Source organism: Abrus precatorius, unplaced genomic scaffold (genome assembly GCF_003935025.1).
Source record: "Abrus precatorius isolate BTA unplaced genomic scaffold, Abrus_2018 Scaffold8, whole genome shotgun sequence".
Classification (NCBI taxonomy): domain Eukaryota; kingdom Viridiplantae; phylum Streptophyta; class Magnoliopsida; order Fabales; family Fabaceae; genus Abrus; species Abrus precatorius.
Window position 1 is genome coordinate 37,751,071 of NW_020874428.1, and position 15,146 is coordinate 37,766,216.

At 29.9% G+C, this 15,146-nt stretch overlaps 1 protein-coding gene across 2 annotated transcripts; it reads left to right on the top strand.

The window, feature by feature from the left end:
* Positions 1-14: 14 nt before the first annotated feature.
* LOC113846356 (E3 ubiquitin-protein ligase SIS3) lies at positions 15-9,901 on the top strand. Of its 2 annotated transcripts, XM_027474508.1 has the most exons (10): positions 5,663-5,923; positions 6,030-6,068; positions 6,344-6,410; positions 6,540-6,613; positions 7,031-7,169; positions 7,249-7,341; positions 7,519-7,584; positions 8,484-8,603; positions 8,896-9,009; positions 9,202-9,901. In XM_027474508.1, exons 1-10 carry the CDS (start codon positions 5,895-5,897, stop codon positions 9,601-9,603), a joined length of 1,143 nt encoding a protein of 380 aa, XP_027330309.1. In that variant the 5' UTR covers positions 5,663-5,894; the 3' UTR covers positions 9,604-9,901. The 2 variants fall into 2 exon arrangements, with proteins under 2 accessions (XP_027330310.1, XP_027330309.1); XM_027474509.1 differs by lacking the exons at positions 5,663-5,923; positions 6,030-6,068 and adding an exon at positions 15-34 and having other exon boundaries at positions 9,202-9,815.
* The last annotated feature ends 5,245 nt before the right edge of the window (positions 9,902-15,146 follow it).

Below are 15,146 nucleotides of genomic sequence, written 5' to 3' on the forward strand. Positions count from 1 at the left end.
GAGTGCATTCTTACATGGTGATCTTCAAGAAGAGGTATATGTTCAATAGTCGGAAGGTTTCGTCCAGAAAGGCAGAGAGACTCAAGTTTACCAACTTCAGAAAGCTCTAGATGGGCTCAAGCAGGCCCCACGAGCTTGGTACAACAAAATTGAAGCTTATTTTGTCAAAGAACGGTTTAACTGATGTTCCAGTAACACACCTTGTTCACCAAAAAAATTTAGGGTAATATTTTAATAGTCAATCTTTATGTTGATGACTTGCTCTTTGCTGGAAACAGTAAACACATGTGTGAAGAATTTAAAAGCTCAATGAAGATGGAATTTGATATGACTGATCTTGGCAAAATGAGATACTTTCTTGGAATAGAAGTTGTACAAAGCAATGCAGGGATTTTTATCTGTCAAAGACGATATGCTCGGGAGATATTGGCTCAGTTCAATATGACAGAAAGCAATTCAGTGCAGAATCCCATTGTACCAGGAACAACACTATCTAGAGATGAGGAAGGGGCTTCAACAAATGCTACAGAGTTTAAACAGACAATTGGTAGTCTCATGTATCTCACAGTTACTCGGCCAAACTTAATGTATAGGGTAAGCCTAATCAGTAGATATATGGCAAATCCAAAAGAATCACATTGGGCTGCAGCAAAAAGAATCTTAAGATATCTCAAAGGCACTATTGAGTATGGTATCTTCTACCGACAGGGAAGAAAGGCTGGTCTTACAGCCTACAGTGACAGCAATTATGCAGGAGACTTAGATGATAGAAGAAGCACTTCCAGTTCAGTTTTCTTAATAGGCACTGGAGCTGTCTCATAGGCCTCAAAGAAACAACTCGTGGTGAGCTTATCTACAACTGAGGCAGAGTACATTGCTGCAGCATTCTGCGCATGTCAGTGCATTTGGCTTCGCAAAATTTTGGAACAACTCGGATCAAAAGAAAACGTTGCAACATAAATCCTATGTGACAATAGTTCTACTATTCAGTTGTCCAAGAATCCTGTCTTCCATGGAAGGAGTAAGCATATTGTATAAGATTTCATTTTCTTAGAGATTTAGTTAAAGATCAAGTTGTTTGTCTCAATTATTGTTGCTCTGAAGAAAACAATTAGCTAACATAATGACCAAAGCATTGAAGCTTGAGCAGTTTGAAAGATTTCATCGCATGCTTGAAGTTGTGGAAATCAATGAAGTAAGCTAAAATGCAGCACTGCATATAGCTTAAGGGAGAGAATGTTAGTTAGTTTGTTTTAAAGTTTTTAATGTTTTAAATAAATCTCCTATTTTATAGGGAGAACTAGTCTTTATTCAGTTGCATGATTTTTCTCCTACATTAGTGCCATTTTTTATTGTATATTTATAATTATTATGCATTATGCTGCAGTTTAGTTTTTGTGTGTAAAGACTTATATAAGTCTCACGTTTCCTTTGAATAAAACACTCTTTTAGAGCAAATATTTTTTACGAACATACCTTGTTCTCAACACCTGACCTATCATAGTTTATTAAAAAAATAATCCAAAGTAATATTATTTATCAATTGGTCAATAAATAAAATATAATTAAATAATAATAATAATATAATAATAATAATAATTGATATTATAAATTATAAATAATTGATTATGTCAATTCATAATAATAATAATTTAACATGTTTATTTTCTTACCAAATAGAGCATTATTCCTTCATGTTTGTAGCAAAGACTGCAACAAAAAAAGGGCAAAAGTTTGCACCCTTTAGCATTGAAGTCCCAAAAACACGGAGCGGTTTTCTTTCTCTATGATTTTTTTTCTTTATAATATTTTCATTCTTCCTTGTGGACCATATTACACCTCAAACTCTGATTCTGAAATGTTTGCGGTCAAAATCTGATTTTGATGGTAAGTTTTCTTGTTTATACAATGGGAACCTTATGGCTGATCATGACAGTACTTGATTGCGACCCCTTCATGATTTGAAGTTAACAGTATTAGTCGTATTGATGAGCTTTCTATCTTACTAATCTGCCTGAAAGTTAAATTTAGTGTACTTTAAAAACAAATTCAACTTATATTTTACAATATCTTAACTCAGGTGAGTGAATTATATGTACTGTTAAAATTAAAATATTAAAATAATAAATTGAGCTGATAGTCGTATCTTATTTATTATAAGTCTTGATTAAATCAGATGTGAATAGAAAAAATACTTATCAAAATTAAAATAATATAAAATTATAAATTCCAACGAATCTTTTAAACATCCGTGGAACTTGGTCCTTCGACAGAGATTAGGCCATGGTTGGCCATGTTATTGTGGTTGGTAACGTTATCATGGTAATTATGACAACTAGTTTAGACCGGAAAAACTAGCGAGGAACTAGTATTCTGAATTTCTGATCAATTTAATGTGCCGTCAGGAATTGAAATTTTCAAAAGAATTGGTAAAACAAAGTACTAATTAAAATTACATTGAATAAGACAAAAGAAAAATGATAATGTAGAATTTCATTGGTGAAAATTTTATATTTGCTGTTATATTGATAATTTTTTTCTTACGAAAAGCTATTAAATATACTATCTTCCTAAATTTTAAATTTAGCACTGTTAATTCTGTCTATATTTATTAAATATTTAATTTTAAAAATTTAAATAAATTTTAACTAGTTTAATATCTCATACAATGTGTCTATATTTTATTTTAAAATAAATATATATAATTTAATAATTACATTTTTATAAATATGAAACATAAGATGTAAAAATTGATAATTTATATTATTATAAAATCAATCAAATATAATACATTAATGAAAATAAAACAATTATGATGTATATCTAAAATAAATATAAATTACACATATATCATGTTAAAAAGATGTAAAGGTTAAAAAATATACTCATATAGAGAAATGTAAAAGATACCTTAATGTTGAAAATAAATCTATTATAATTAATTTAAAAAATTACAATAATGTATAGTATTTAATAATAATACAAATCATGTGAATAGAAAAAATAAATGAAAAAGGTAAATTTTGTAATTTCTAACAAATAAAATATTTTTTTTCATGAAATTAAAAGTTTGTAATTTCTAAAAATTTTGAATAAAACTTTGTTTAAGAGTTTGGAAAGAGAAAAAAAATTTGTATGAAAAAAATAGAGGAGAAGGAAAGATGAATGGAAGTGAATAAAAAAATCTTTAATATTAAAAAAACTTTAAAATTTAAAGTTAAGAAAATTTTAGAGAGTTTATAAAATCCCTTCCAATCTAAAATTTTTTAAACAATGGCTATGATTAAATAAGTATTTTCATTTTTTTAATTGTCTTCTAAAAATCAACTTTAAAACAAAGACGAAGACTTTACTATAAATAATAGATTAAGGATTATAAATTTTATAAACAAAAACATTAATATTCATGAGAAATTAGAAATGTAAACAGGATAATACAAAAAATTTATAAGTATAATATATATATATACAAATTTTGAAATTTTATATAAAATAATATTTTTATAAATAGGTATTCACTGAAAATTTAAAAATTTATATAAAATAACAATAAAAATTAAAAAGTAATTTTAATTTATAAAATTTAAAACAAATTAACAAAAAAAAATATTAGAACAAAATCTAATAATCTATTATTCTCAATTAGGGTTTAATTTCAAGACATATAGAGAATAATATTTATATTTATTATTATCATTCTAATAATAACATATTATTCTCACTTAAACAACTCAAGATATATACAAACAGACATTGAGAATGATTTAAATAAAAATATTTAATTAATTAATAAAAATAAAAATAAATATAAGTTATTATTATTATTATTATTATATATAAAAATAGTTGTACGATTATTAATTATTTATTAATATTAATTATTCATACGTTGCCAAGTTTATAACTCTTAAAATTTTAAATTAAAATTTAGTCAATAACTTTCTTTTATCAAACGAAAATGTTATTAATTCAAACGTTAAGTTTTATAATATTACATTAATAATTAAATATTCTATTTTTATAATTTAAACATTCGTAAACATACCATCTAACAATAACTACGTAGTTATATTTTAAATAATATGTATTATATGAAATAAAATAATATAACAAAATAATAAAGTAGGAGATTCTTCTTTAAATTCAGTAAATAAATGCGTATTAAATATTTTTAGTTACACAATTCAATAATAAATATAACTTTATATTTCTAATGACATATATTATTTTTAAATAAATTAAAATTATATAAAATTTTGTACAATTAATATATTTAAAAAATTTAACAATTTCATAAACAGAAATTAGTTATACTAAAAAGTTATTGAATATGTCATTTAATCTAATACGTCTCTCACACGTACAGCTATTTTCTCTGCTTTTGTTACAACGAAAGCAACGAAGGTATCATAGGAGAGGCTATGTGTATAACAAAGTGAGTGCTGCAAAGGGATCTAATTTCTTCCATCATATCCTCTGTGTCTCCCATGCCTTACTTAATTATCTTTTTTAACTCCTTGTTTGTTGTCATAAAGTCACAGCAAATCATTATTTTATTGATAACAGACATCATTTTATTATAATAATTTTATAATTTATTATTCTATTATATTTTTAACTATTTACTTTTAATTTTATAATGACCGGTTATAATTATATTTTATCTTTTAAAGTACATTTTTCTATTTTAGAGAAATTAAAAAGTCAATATATGAGATTGTAAAAATTTCTGTCAACAAATGATAAACTATAAAATTATTTAATTTTAATAATTATTTTTAATAAATAATTATAATTACATTTTTATCTTCTCTAGCATCTTCGCTGCATATTCACAATCAGTCAAGGACGAATGAGCACACGGTAAATACTATTTTTTTCATTAAATACAATGTATATTTAAAAATACGTTTAAATCTTTGTAAATAAGTTAAACAGAAACAGATATATTTTAATCATCGTCGTAAAACATTTAATCAGTCTAAATCAGAATTAATTCTGGACATATGAATACATGCGATAAATTATATTTTTGTATATTAAATTTAAAAATACAATTAAAATTTATTATACATTCATATATACTTCTAAAATTTCAGAGTATAATTACAACACCGTAAACCTACGTTAAAATAAATAAATTTTATAAAAGTAACTTATTTAAACTTAAATTTACAAGTATTAAACACAATAAATAAATTGTATTCTTTTAATTTTCTTTTATCCAAGTGCGGTGCTTCGCTAGTGTCTTGTATTAGTTGCTTCTGTTTTTCACAGAAACAGGCATAGGATAAGTGCGAGGAAAGAGAAAGTAGCTAAAAAAATATAAATTAAGTGATTAAAGTAAAATTGACTTGGAAAAGAAAGATTTATATAATAATGTGTTATGGCACAGAGATAAACAGAAAGGGATAATAAAAAGAAAAAGGAAGGAGTTACAATACAAGAGTGAGAGCAGGAAGGCACATAGAACGCAGTTGATAGTAAAATTAAAACAAAGGTCTGCGAGTGTCAGTGACACTTTTTACGCAATGTGCTGTAAGTATATGCGAGTGGGCTACACGCGCACACACAAGCAACTAGCACAGAAGTCAATGTTGTTGGCGGTGCGGTGCATGGGTTGTGTTTTGTTAGTTCATCCTCTCACACCTCACACCTCACACCTCACACCCACATTTGCTTAGCGTTACTGTGTTCTTTTTCTAATCCTACTTCGTCCTTGTTCCTTCACTTCACTCTACCTTTTTTTCCTTTTTCGTAATTCTATTTTCTTATGAAACATTTCACTCCGATTCCCCTCTCTCTCTCCGATTCATGCATTTTCCTCTTTCTTAACGACGATCCTGCGACATAACACCGCTTCTTTCTCCTAGGGTTTCCCTGAATCTAATCCCATGGCTATCAAAGGCGTCGATTTCAAGTGGTTCGTTTTATTCTCGCTCTCTCTCTCTCTCTAGGGTATGGGTCTGATTCGAAGACCACCTTGTGTTTAATCCCAATTTTGATTGAATGTAACTCAATCCTTGCAGGTACGATGGGTTTTTCTTGTCCATGCTCGCCACCAGCGTGTATCCTTTAACAATTCAGCTTCTGGATTTTCCCTAATTTTGCTGTCATTCTGCATTTTCAATTGCCTCGTTGCTTCTTCGTTCTGAGACCCTTTTTCTAACTTCATTCGAATCACTGTTGTGAAAAATGTTTGAATTTTAAACATTTAAAATAGTCGATAATTCTACTACCCAATATAAGCATTTTTTAAGCTCATAAGTCATTGTTTCAGCTCTATACTCCTTATTTATTTATGGAATGTGTGTGCATGTTTCTTTAACCATTTGACTTGTAGAGTTATTGTGGCAATTAATTGGAAACGGTACCATTCTTGTACTCACCCGTTGCACATATGGATCGTGGTGGGGTTTCCTTTCCTTATTTTAATATTCGTTTTAGATCGCTGTGTATTTCTATTTTTTTCTTTTTCGGTGTGATGAAGTTGCCCCCCAGAAATGATCCCTCTTCCTTTCTTTCACTGGTGTGTTTAGGTTGACTACACTACTGTGTTTGTTTTCCGGCTCTTAATGTTTGTTGATAATGGGCTAGCTGCGGGAATGGGTTTGTAAGGCCTTCCATCCTTAATCTTTTAATGTTATTGTTGACTGCTAATTAAAAAAATTTTGGGCTGTTTTCTTAGATTTACATTGGTTGTATGCATTAATAGAATTGAAATTAGAGCATGGTAGATGAGGTGTTTTCTATCACCCTAAACTAAACAGTCCCGGAGTTTCTAGGGTTTGTTTTCACTTAATTTCTCTTGGCTGTTGAGCATTTGAGTTCAAGATTATTTATGGTCATTTTGCTTTCATGGCTGACTTTTTTGATCTCATACTATTATCATACTAAACTTAAATGGTTTTTAATTTTTTGTGTTGTATCAAACAAATTAGATAAATGACGTTTTAACTTGTCAAATCCCACTAGGCCACTACTAATTAGTTGCTCTTTTATGCTCCCCTCTCCCTTTGTATGCTTCTAGAGATTTTGGGTGGCAGCAGAGATATGCTCGATTCTGTGGAAGAGTAGTTGTCCTTTCAATCCTTGCATTGCTTCTCTATCCATTTCTTTGGGCTTGGACAATAATTGGTACCCTGTGGTTCAGCAGTGCCAAGAATTGTGTATGTTTTATTCTTATTTAATCTTCACTGTACTCTTGTTAGCATGCTTTTGATGCACACTGCAAATAATTTTCTGCAGTTGCCTGAAGAGGGTCAGAAATGGGGCTTCCTCATCTGGTTACTTTTTAGCTACTGTGGACTCCTCTGCATTGCTTGCATGTCCTTGGGGAAGGTTAGTAGTTCTCTGTTACTTGTTTCTGCGTTAAAAATCTCTCTTTTTCTGCTTGTCATGGTTTTATTATTTCTGAACATCCTATCAGCAGGAAATATCTGCTGAGTACTATTCTCCTTCATTGTTTCTTATATAGGTTGGTGCTGTTCTCATTGTGGTTTGTTTAACTCTTTGCAGTGGTTGACACGAAGACAAGCACACTTATTGCGTGCTCAACAGGGTATCCCTGTATCCGAATATGGAGTAAGCTTTACCAATCACCATTACTCAACATATGTCACTGTGTTAGTTACATGTTTTGGGAAACTCCATCGTTTGATAGCATGATACTGCCGTTTGAAGTCTAATTAGAGTATTTCTAAACAACTTTCTGAATGACATGGACTAGGTTTTCCTTGTTTTTCCCCCTCTGGAAGGAAAGGGAGTAAGGGGACGGAGTTACAATATATTAAATTTTATCTTGAATTTGTAGTTAGTGCATGGCTGCATTCAATTACTTGTTAAGTTTGAAATAACACGTAATCTGACATGGTATTGAAGCTAGCTCATCAGGTGGTGCAATCTTTTCTGATAAATGTACTGAGTCCATGTTGCCTTGTTCTAATTTCAGACTTGTTTTGATTTTGTGAACCGTGTCAAAATTTTCATTTTATGAAGTTACCTAGTCTTAGCATTTATATATTGAATTGTGCTTTCTTTCACTGTCAGCTTTCTGGTTGGTTGTTCTGGTGGTTGTATTTGTATGACAATGTTCTAATTCTCGCCATTACTAGGACACAGTGCCTTGCATATGGTTGTAATATTATCTTCCACACCCTACCTTTTATATTTTTTTTTCCTTCCTAGAAAACTTGTATCAATAGGTGTCATGAGCTGAAATGAACACCAAGTATCCTACTACTTTTGTGGGATTCCCAGAAAGTTACATTTAAAAATAGTAACAACTCCACTTGTACTGGCATGTTCTTTCACCATTGGTCTATGGTAGTCTCTTCATTTCAAACACTTGTATGTACTGGATTGATTGACGTGTGAGCTGTAATCATATTATTAGCATTTAGCAAGCTGGATGTATATTTCTATTTGATTATCCATACTTTACTACTATTAGATGTTAACAATTACTATTTTCCTTTTGTTAGGTTCTGGTTGATATGATCCGAGTGCCTGATTGGGCATTTGAAGCTGCTGGTCAAGAAACAAGGGGCATGGGCCAAGACGCTGCTGCATATCATCCAGGACTTTATCTAACTCCAGCTCAGGTAGTTTTGGCTAATGTTTCTAGACCTGTGGATTTTGTATTAGAACTCATTTGAAGCAGAAAATCTTGTTATTCTTTGTCAAGCAGAGTGAACTTTATTGTCACTTGCATTAGCTAATGAATTATGTTTCTTGAATTTTCATGAATTGGTCATACTGTCTCTTATTTTTTTTTTTACAATTTGTTGGTTTATTATTATGTCATGCATTTATCTCTCCTATTGAAATTACTTTGGAATATTTATCGTCAGTTTCACTGCTGATACTTGGCTTTCTTTTCTGGGTTGGGTGCAGAGAGAAGCCGTTGAAGCTTTAATTCAGGAACTCCCAAAGTTCAGGTTAAAGGCTGTTCCCACTGATTGCAGTGAATGCCCCATCTGCTTAGAAGAGTTCCACGTAGGGAATGAGGTATACTTTTTTACCTAATTAAGGGTCTCAAGTAGGTCATATCATCTGCTGCTTGTTATTTATTACTGAAAAATGTGCTCCTTGTCTAACCTCACGGATTTTTGGAGCAGTGACTTCTTAAGAAAGAGGAGATGCAACGTGTATCATAATTTTTGCAACTGAAAATTAGTCTCAAATTTTACTTTAATGTAGGTCCGTGGCCTGCCTTGTGCTCATAATTTTCATGTTGAATGCATTGATGAGTGGCTTAGGCTGAATGTGAAATGTCCTCGGTGCCGTTGCTCGGTATTTCCAAACCTTGATCTTAGTGCTCTGTCCAATCTCCGTGCTGAGCCCGAAAGATCTTCTGCCAGTGTTGTGACAACAACCAGATATGTGAGAGGCCAACCATCTAGTCAAAGTTACCGGTTAAGATTACAGGGTCTTCTCCGTCCAGTCCGGTCTGAAATTTCAGGGCCAGTTGGCGACACTGATAATGCTCTGGAAAATGCTGAGAACGGTGCTGTACCAATTTTGACTCAAAATGCATCATATGGAGGCCATGACTTGTCTGTCGAACGCATGCCTGTTAGTCTTTCCTCTGCGCAAAGTTAGATTGCACTATTTCTGAACTTGTTATATTTCTAACCCATTCTAGAGAAGGTGAAGAGTGCATATCCATATCTGGCCATGGTGCCCCATTCTAACAAGAAATTTTCATGATTGATCCATAAAGAAATGGGTCAGTTTCTTGTCGGTGGTGGCATCTTGGGTAGTAGGACTTGGAAGATCTAAGTATACCTTTTTGTTTAACTAACGTAGATTAGAGCTGCAAATTTGTAATTGTCTTCTATGTTAACAAATTGTAAAGAGAGTTTAAAATTCTAATTATATGTTGAATTCTGCTTTTACCTTTTTCCTTCTTGGGATAAGATTTTTTTTCACTCTGTATTTTGGCAGAGGGGTGTAGGGCTATGAACATCAAAATAGAAATTATTTTTTGATCTTTATTTTTGGTATGGTGCTATGCACCTTTGTTTGGTGTCATTTCCGGATTAAATCTGATAAAATGAGGTGCAATTTAGAGACCGGAAGTCCTCAATTATAACTATCTTTTGGAAAATTATTAGAGTAGATTTTAATAATTTCAATGTGCATTTGTCTTTGATTTCACAATTTCAATCGTCAAATTCGGTTATGACTTTACATTTTTTTTATTGAATAAACTTGTGCTTATTGAGGATTTACTTTTACGTTGAATCAGTCATCAGTTTTTATGCGGGACATATTTTGTAGCGGGGATTAGATAGCTTCTTTATCGCCATGCCATCCTAAAAGTTGACTATAGGAATTTTAGCTTTTGAGCTTGGAGGTGATTATTTGACGTAAAACTGACATCCTTAAAATTGTGTTGGGAATGGAATTCGCCTTTTGGTAAAACATAATGAAAATAACGTAGACCTTTTTTAAGGAGGAATATGATGTGGACTTTGGTGAAGCTGGTGCTCTAAAAAAATTAGTTGGTTGTGGAGCCTCGGAGGGTGGGGGAGGTTGTATCAAACTTCAGCGTTAAAAAAAAGCTGGAATGCAAGCAAAGTTAAGCTATCTCGAAATAAACAACCACGGTTGGTGCAGTTTTCAACTATTCTGTGATAGTATTTTCATTCGGCTCATTTGAGGCGTTTTTTTTTCAACTTTGAACTCATATTTGTGCAAATAGTAACTTTAATACCTCTATCTCCGCACTTTGTGGATATCCAACGAAATATTCATATCTGAACTCATTGCTTACACTTCTATTAAAAATTGACTATGTTAAACAGTCAGCTGACGATGCTTCTCAGTGAACAAACTTAAAAATGAGTTCGAAGAAGTTAACCTTTTAAATTTTAACACCAAAAGATTAAGTCGTCGTAATAAAGTTTGAGTTGTAGAGCTAATTTTTTTAAGAGATATAAGTATAACATTTATTTAAAAATGAATATATTAAATATATGTGATAATAAAGCAGGGTGAGTAGTAAAATTTTTAGCTGCACTAACGAAGGTTAGTTCAAGTGGCAAACGGTTAGATATCACTTAAGAAAGGTTTTTCGTTCAAATTCTTGTGAATACAAAAACTTTTGATATCACTTAAGCAAAGTCTTGAGTTTAAATTTTTGTATATGTAAAAAATCTCTAATGGTAGATTTACCCACCACATACGCTATCAAGGTCGAATTCAAATTTAACAGGATGAAAAATAAAAAATAAAATAAAAAAATATTTCTGGCCGCACTTATTCTCATAAATTTTGCTATTAAATACTAATACCTATATTTAAATTTATTTAGTAAGTAAATTTTCTTTCCAATTATAATTTATAATGAATATTAATTAAGTCCAGGTTAGTCATCTCCACGTTAATTTTTTATCATCATGTTCACGTGGGTTGGTTGGTAGCCTACTCGAAAGATTCAGATGATCCCTCTGGAACAATAATACATATTAAGTTCAGGTAAGGGAATATTTGTTGGTTAGTTACAGCTCAAGGTTTGACCTTCCTGGTTTCTATTTTGTCTTTAGATAATCATTTCTATTTGCTACACAACAATTAATCACAAACTAAACATTCAATTTTGGTCGCAAGATTATTAGCGTCAATATTTTAGTATATGAAATTTTAAAATTTCTTCTACAAACATTTTTTTTCCATCAATCAATTCAATCTTGAAGTTGGACATTATTAAAATATAGATAAGCTGCAGAATATTAAAATATTATATTAAGTGATATATATAATTATATATATTTTTAAAAATTTTAAAACTTTTTATCTATCTATCTTTCTTTTCTTTATTCTTTCTTAATACTATTACTTTTAAAAATTACTTGACAAAAAATCACCATATCTGCTTCATTTTCTTCTTTTCTTGACCAACCTAATGTTAAAAAATAAAAATTTGTGATTAAAAAAATATTTTTTTATGGCTTTTATATCATTCTCATTTTTCTAACTTTAACTCTTTCCTCAATAAGATATTTTCTTTTTTTCCTTTGTCGCTATGTCTTTAAATAATCTATTGCTATAATTAGTAATTTCTAACAATTTTAAAGAAAAGTAAAGAATAATTGATAAATAAAATATTTTAAAAATTTTAAGAATTAAAATGAATAAAAAAAAACATATATCACACCATATATAATATCATTTTTATTATGTAATCTATCATATATATATATATATATCATGAAATTTTAACAAATTGATTGATAGAGAAAAATATAAAAAATTATTAAAAACATTTTAAAATCTCAAATATTAAAGTATTTGACCCTAATAATCTCAAATATTAAATTAAACATTTAGTCGGTAATGCCACCGTCTCCTCGCTTAGACTTTTTGAAAAAAAAGAGAGCTTCCCATACAAATTATATACACGTAATATTCATATTGTAAAATTAAATGAAATGATGCTTGTTTGTTTTGGCTTAGCAATACACAAGGGGAAAAAGAAGTCTTGTAATTTTTCAAAATAGATGTGGGCCTTGGGCTGATTTTGGGTTTTTCTCAAATCTGAAAGAAAAATCTTGTGATTCATGAGTAATTTACTTTTCAAAACAAAAATTAAATCGAGTGTGCTTATGCAAAACTTGAGTAAATAAACTGAATACAATATATAATGAATAGTGGAACATAATTTTTTAGGATAATTTGGGTTTTCTTTCAAGGGCATGCTTTTTTTTCTGCACGTCTTATATCATAGGAAATTTATTCAACGAGTAACCCTCCATCCATCCGAACCCGAGTTCAAGAGTGAATCTTGAATTGTGGCAGGAACATGAAGAGAAGGTTGAGGGAAATGATAAGATAAAGGAGCAATAGAGAGGGGATTAAAAGTGCATGTAAAAAAATTCTAGTTGTTTTTATTTACTTAAGTTTTCAAAATGATAGGACCGGGAGTATAATCTTGGAGTCTGGTTGCATACTTATTCATCTAAAAATCACTCTAAAAAATGTTCCCCTTGGGCCTTTGCAAAGTTTATTATGTTTTTCAAGACAATGAACTGATCCATGTGAGTATTCATCCTTCAGTCGAATTACAAGTTCAAGAGGGGATTTAGATATTTTTTTTATGGTGGTGAGATCGTTTATCCTTGTGTCAATTATGTTCTTTAGATGTTGATCAAAGAACTGTTTTCTGTAACGCTATAACCTCATGCATGCTGTCTTTTTCTCCCTCCTGATTCTGTAATGAATGGTTTTGAGAGGCTTTTCTCCCAAATAATTGTTTCTTCATATTCCTTTTCTCCCTCTCAAGTTTTGTTGTGCTATTCAACTGGTTGATACCACCAGAGTGAGCAATAGTTCCTGGATTCACTCTAATCTCTTTCTTCTAATGATATCTATAACATATTTTCAGATAGTTTTATCCTACTTGTGGCCGCTTGTAACACCCCTTGATCGTGCTTCAGAATTTGTAGTGAAATTTTAAAAGAAAAGAAGAGACAAATTTTTTATTAAGTTAAAGAAAGTTCTTTAATATTTATTAAATTAAATAAAAATTAAGATATTGAGTTTATACTTATGCATTATATTCATTTTATTTTTAAAAATTTATTGAAAAAAATAACCTTTTTTGTTAAAAAAAAAAAAACTTTACTCTGAAATATATCGGTGAGATGAGTTCAACATTTTCTCTTCTTTTTTCCATCCTCTTTCCTATCCTTTTGATTCTTGTGTACATCCACTTTCAAAATTTAAGTAATATCCTTTTTCAAATGCAGTTTTATGATCGATCAAATTTTTAAAATTAAAATATTTAGCACATCAAGTAATTATATATGCCAATTATTTTTAATTATAATGAATGCATGTTCTTCCTTATACCCACTTGACTTACTAGCATATTTGTGTTACATTCTTTCCTCTGCAGAGAGAGGAAATAATAGTAAAAGTTCTGTACTTACTATACTCTCTTCAAGAGGAAAGAATATGATTATGGAATCATAAGCTCGTAACGTGCCTCAAGATAAGCTTGGGAGAGAGAGATGCTTTTGAGGCCTCTGTGAGTAGATTCCTGTATAAACCTATATACGTGCTTTTGGTAGTGGGGAAAGTGTTGTAAGAAGTAAGACGAATTTCATCCCATAGGAAGTTGCTTTGCTTTGGATATTGTTTTGTTTAAATGAATGACATTAAAACGCATTGGAGGAACAGTTCCAATTAACGTTTGGTTGAAGTTTCTAAGGAATTTGTGCCTTTTTTACACTAAAGATAGCCCACTCTCGAAAGAAATGACTTTTCTCTGTCGTAAAAGCTTGTAGGGATTTAAACTGGACCCCCTTGGATTTCCTGCAATTATTTATCTTTCTAACTATCTTGTCTAATTTTAGTTATCTAAGAATCATAGACTCAATATATATACAACTTTTTAGTAAATTACTATTTTAATTCCTAATTTTATAATAATATTAGTTTCATCTACAATTTGAAAAAATATTTTAATTTTGAGTTGCTAAAAAATGTATCCCATTAGTCCATATTATTGGTAAACATTAGTATTACTTAACAAAAGTGTTTATATGTTAAATGTCAAATTAATATGTTAAGTACAAATTGAATTAGTATTGAAAATTAGATAATGAACATTAATAAAGATTTGAGATAAATAAAAAAAGAAAATGATTACTTTAAAATTTTGAAAGAGAAGTAAATTTTAATTGTTATCTTTTTAAAAGTTACACAATATTTTTTTAGAATATGATGTTATTTAATTTGTCAAATTAAAATTTAGCAGGTAAGATAAATAATTTTATTAATATTGATAATTATAAAAACTACTTTCGAAATAGATTCAAACAAATGGACCATTAAAATAATTTTTTTATTAAATTAAATATAAGCAAAAAATATTGTAAAAAGTGATATTTTACTTACAATTTTTTTTTGTAGTGAGGAACTGCTTTTCATGCAAATGTACAGCGGTCACTCATTTCCCTATTATTATTAATAATTGTTAAACCTCGTTATCATGAACTTCAATTTGAAGGAATATTAAAAAAGAAAGCTATTATTGAGGCATTGAAACCTTTTTTAAATGAGAAACACTAATGTCATAATCATTGTGGTCATAGACTTTTTTTATTTCTAGGTTTTACTTTTTATCCATTTTTAGG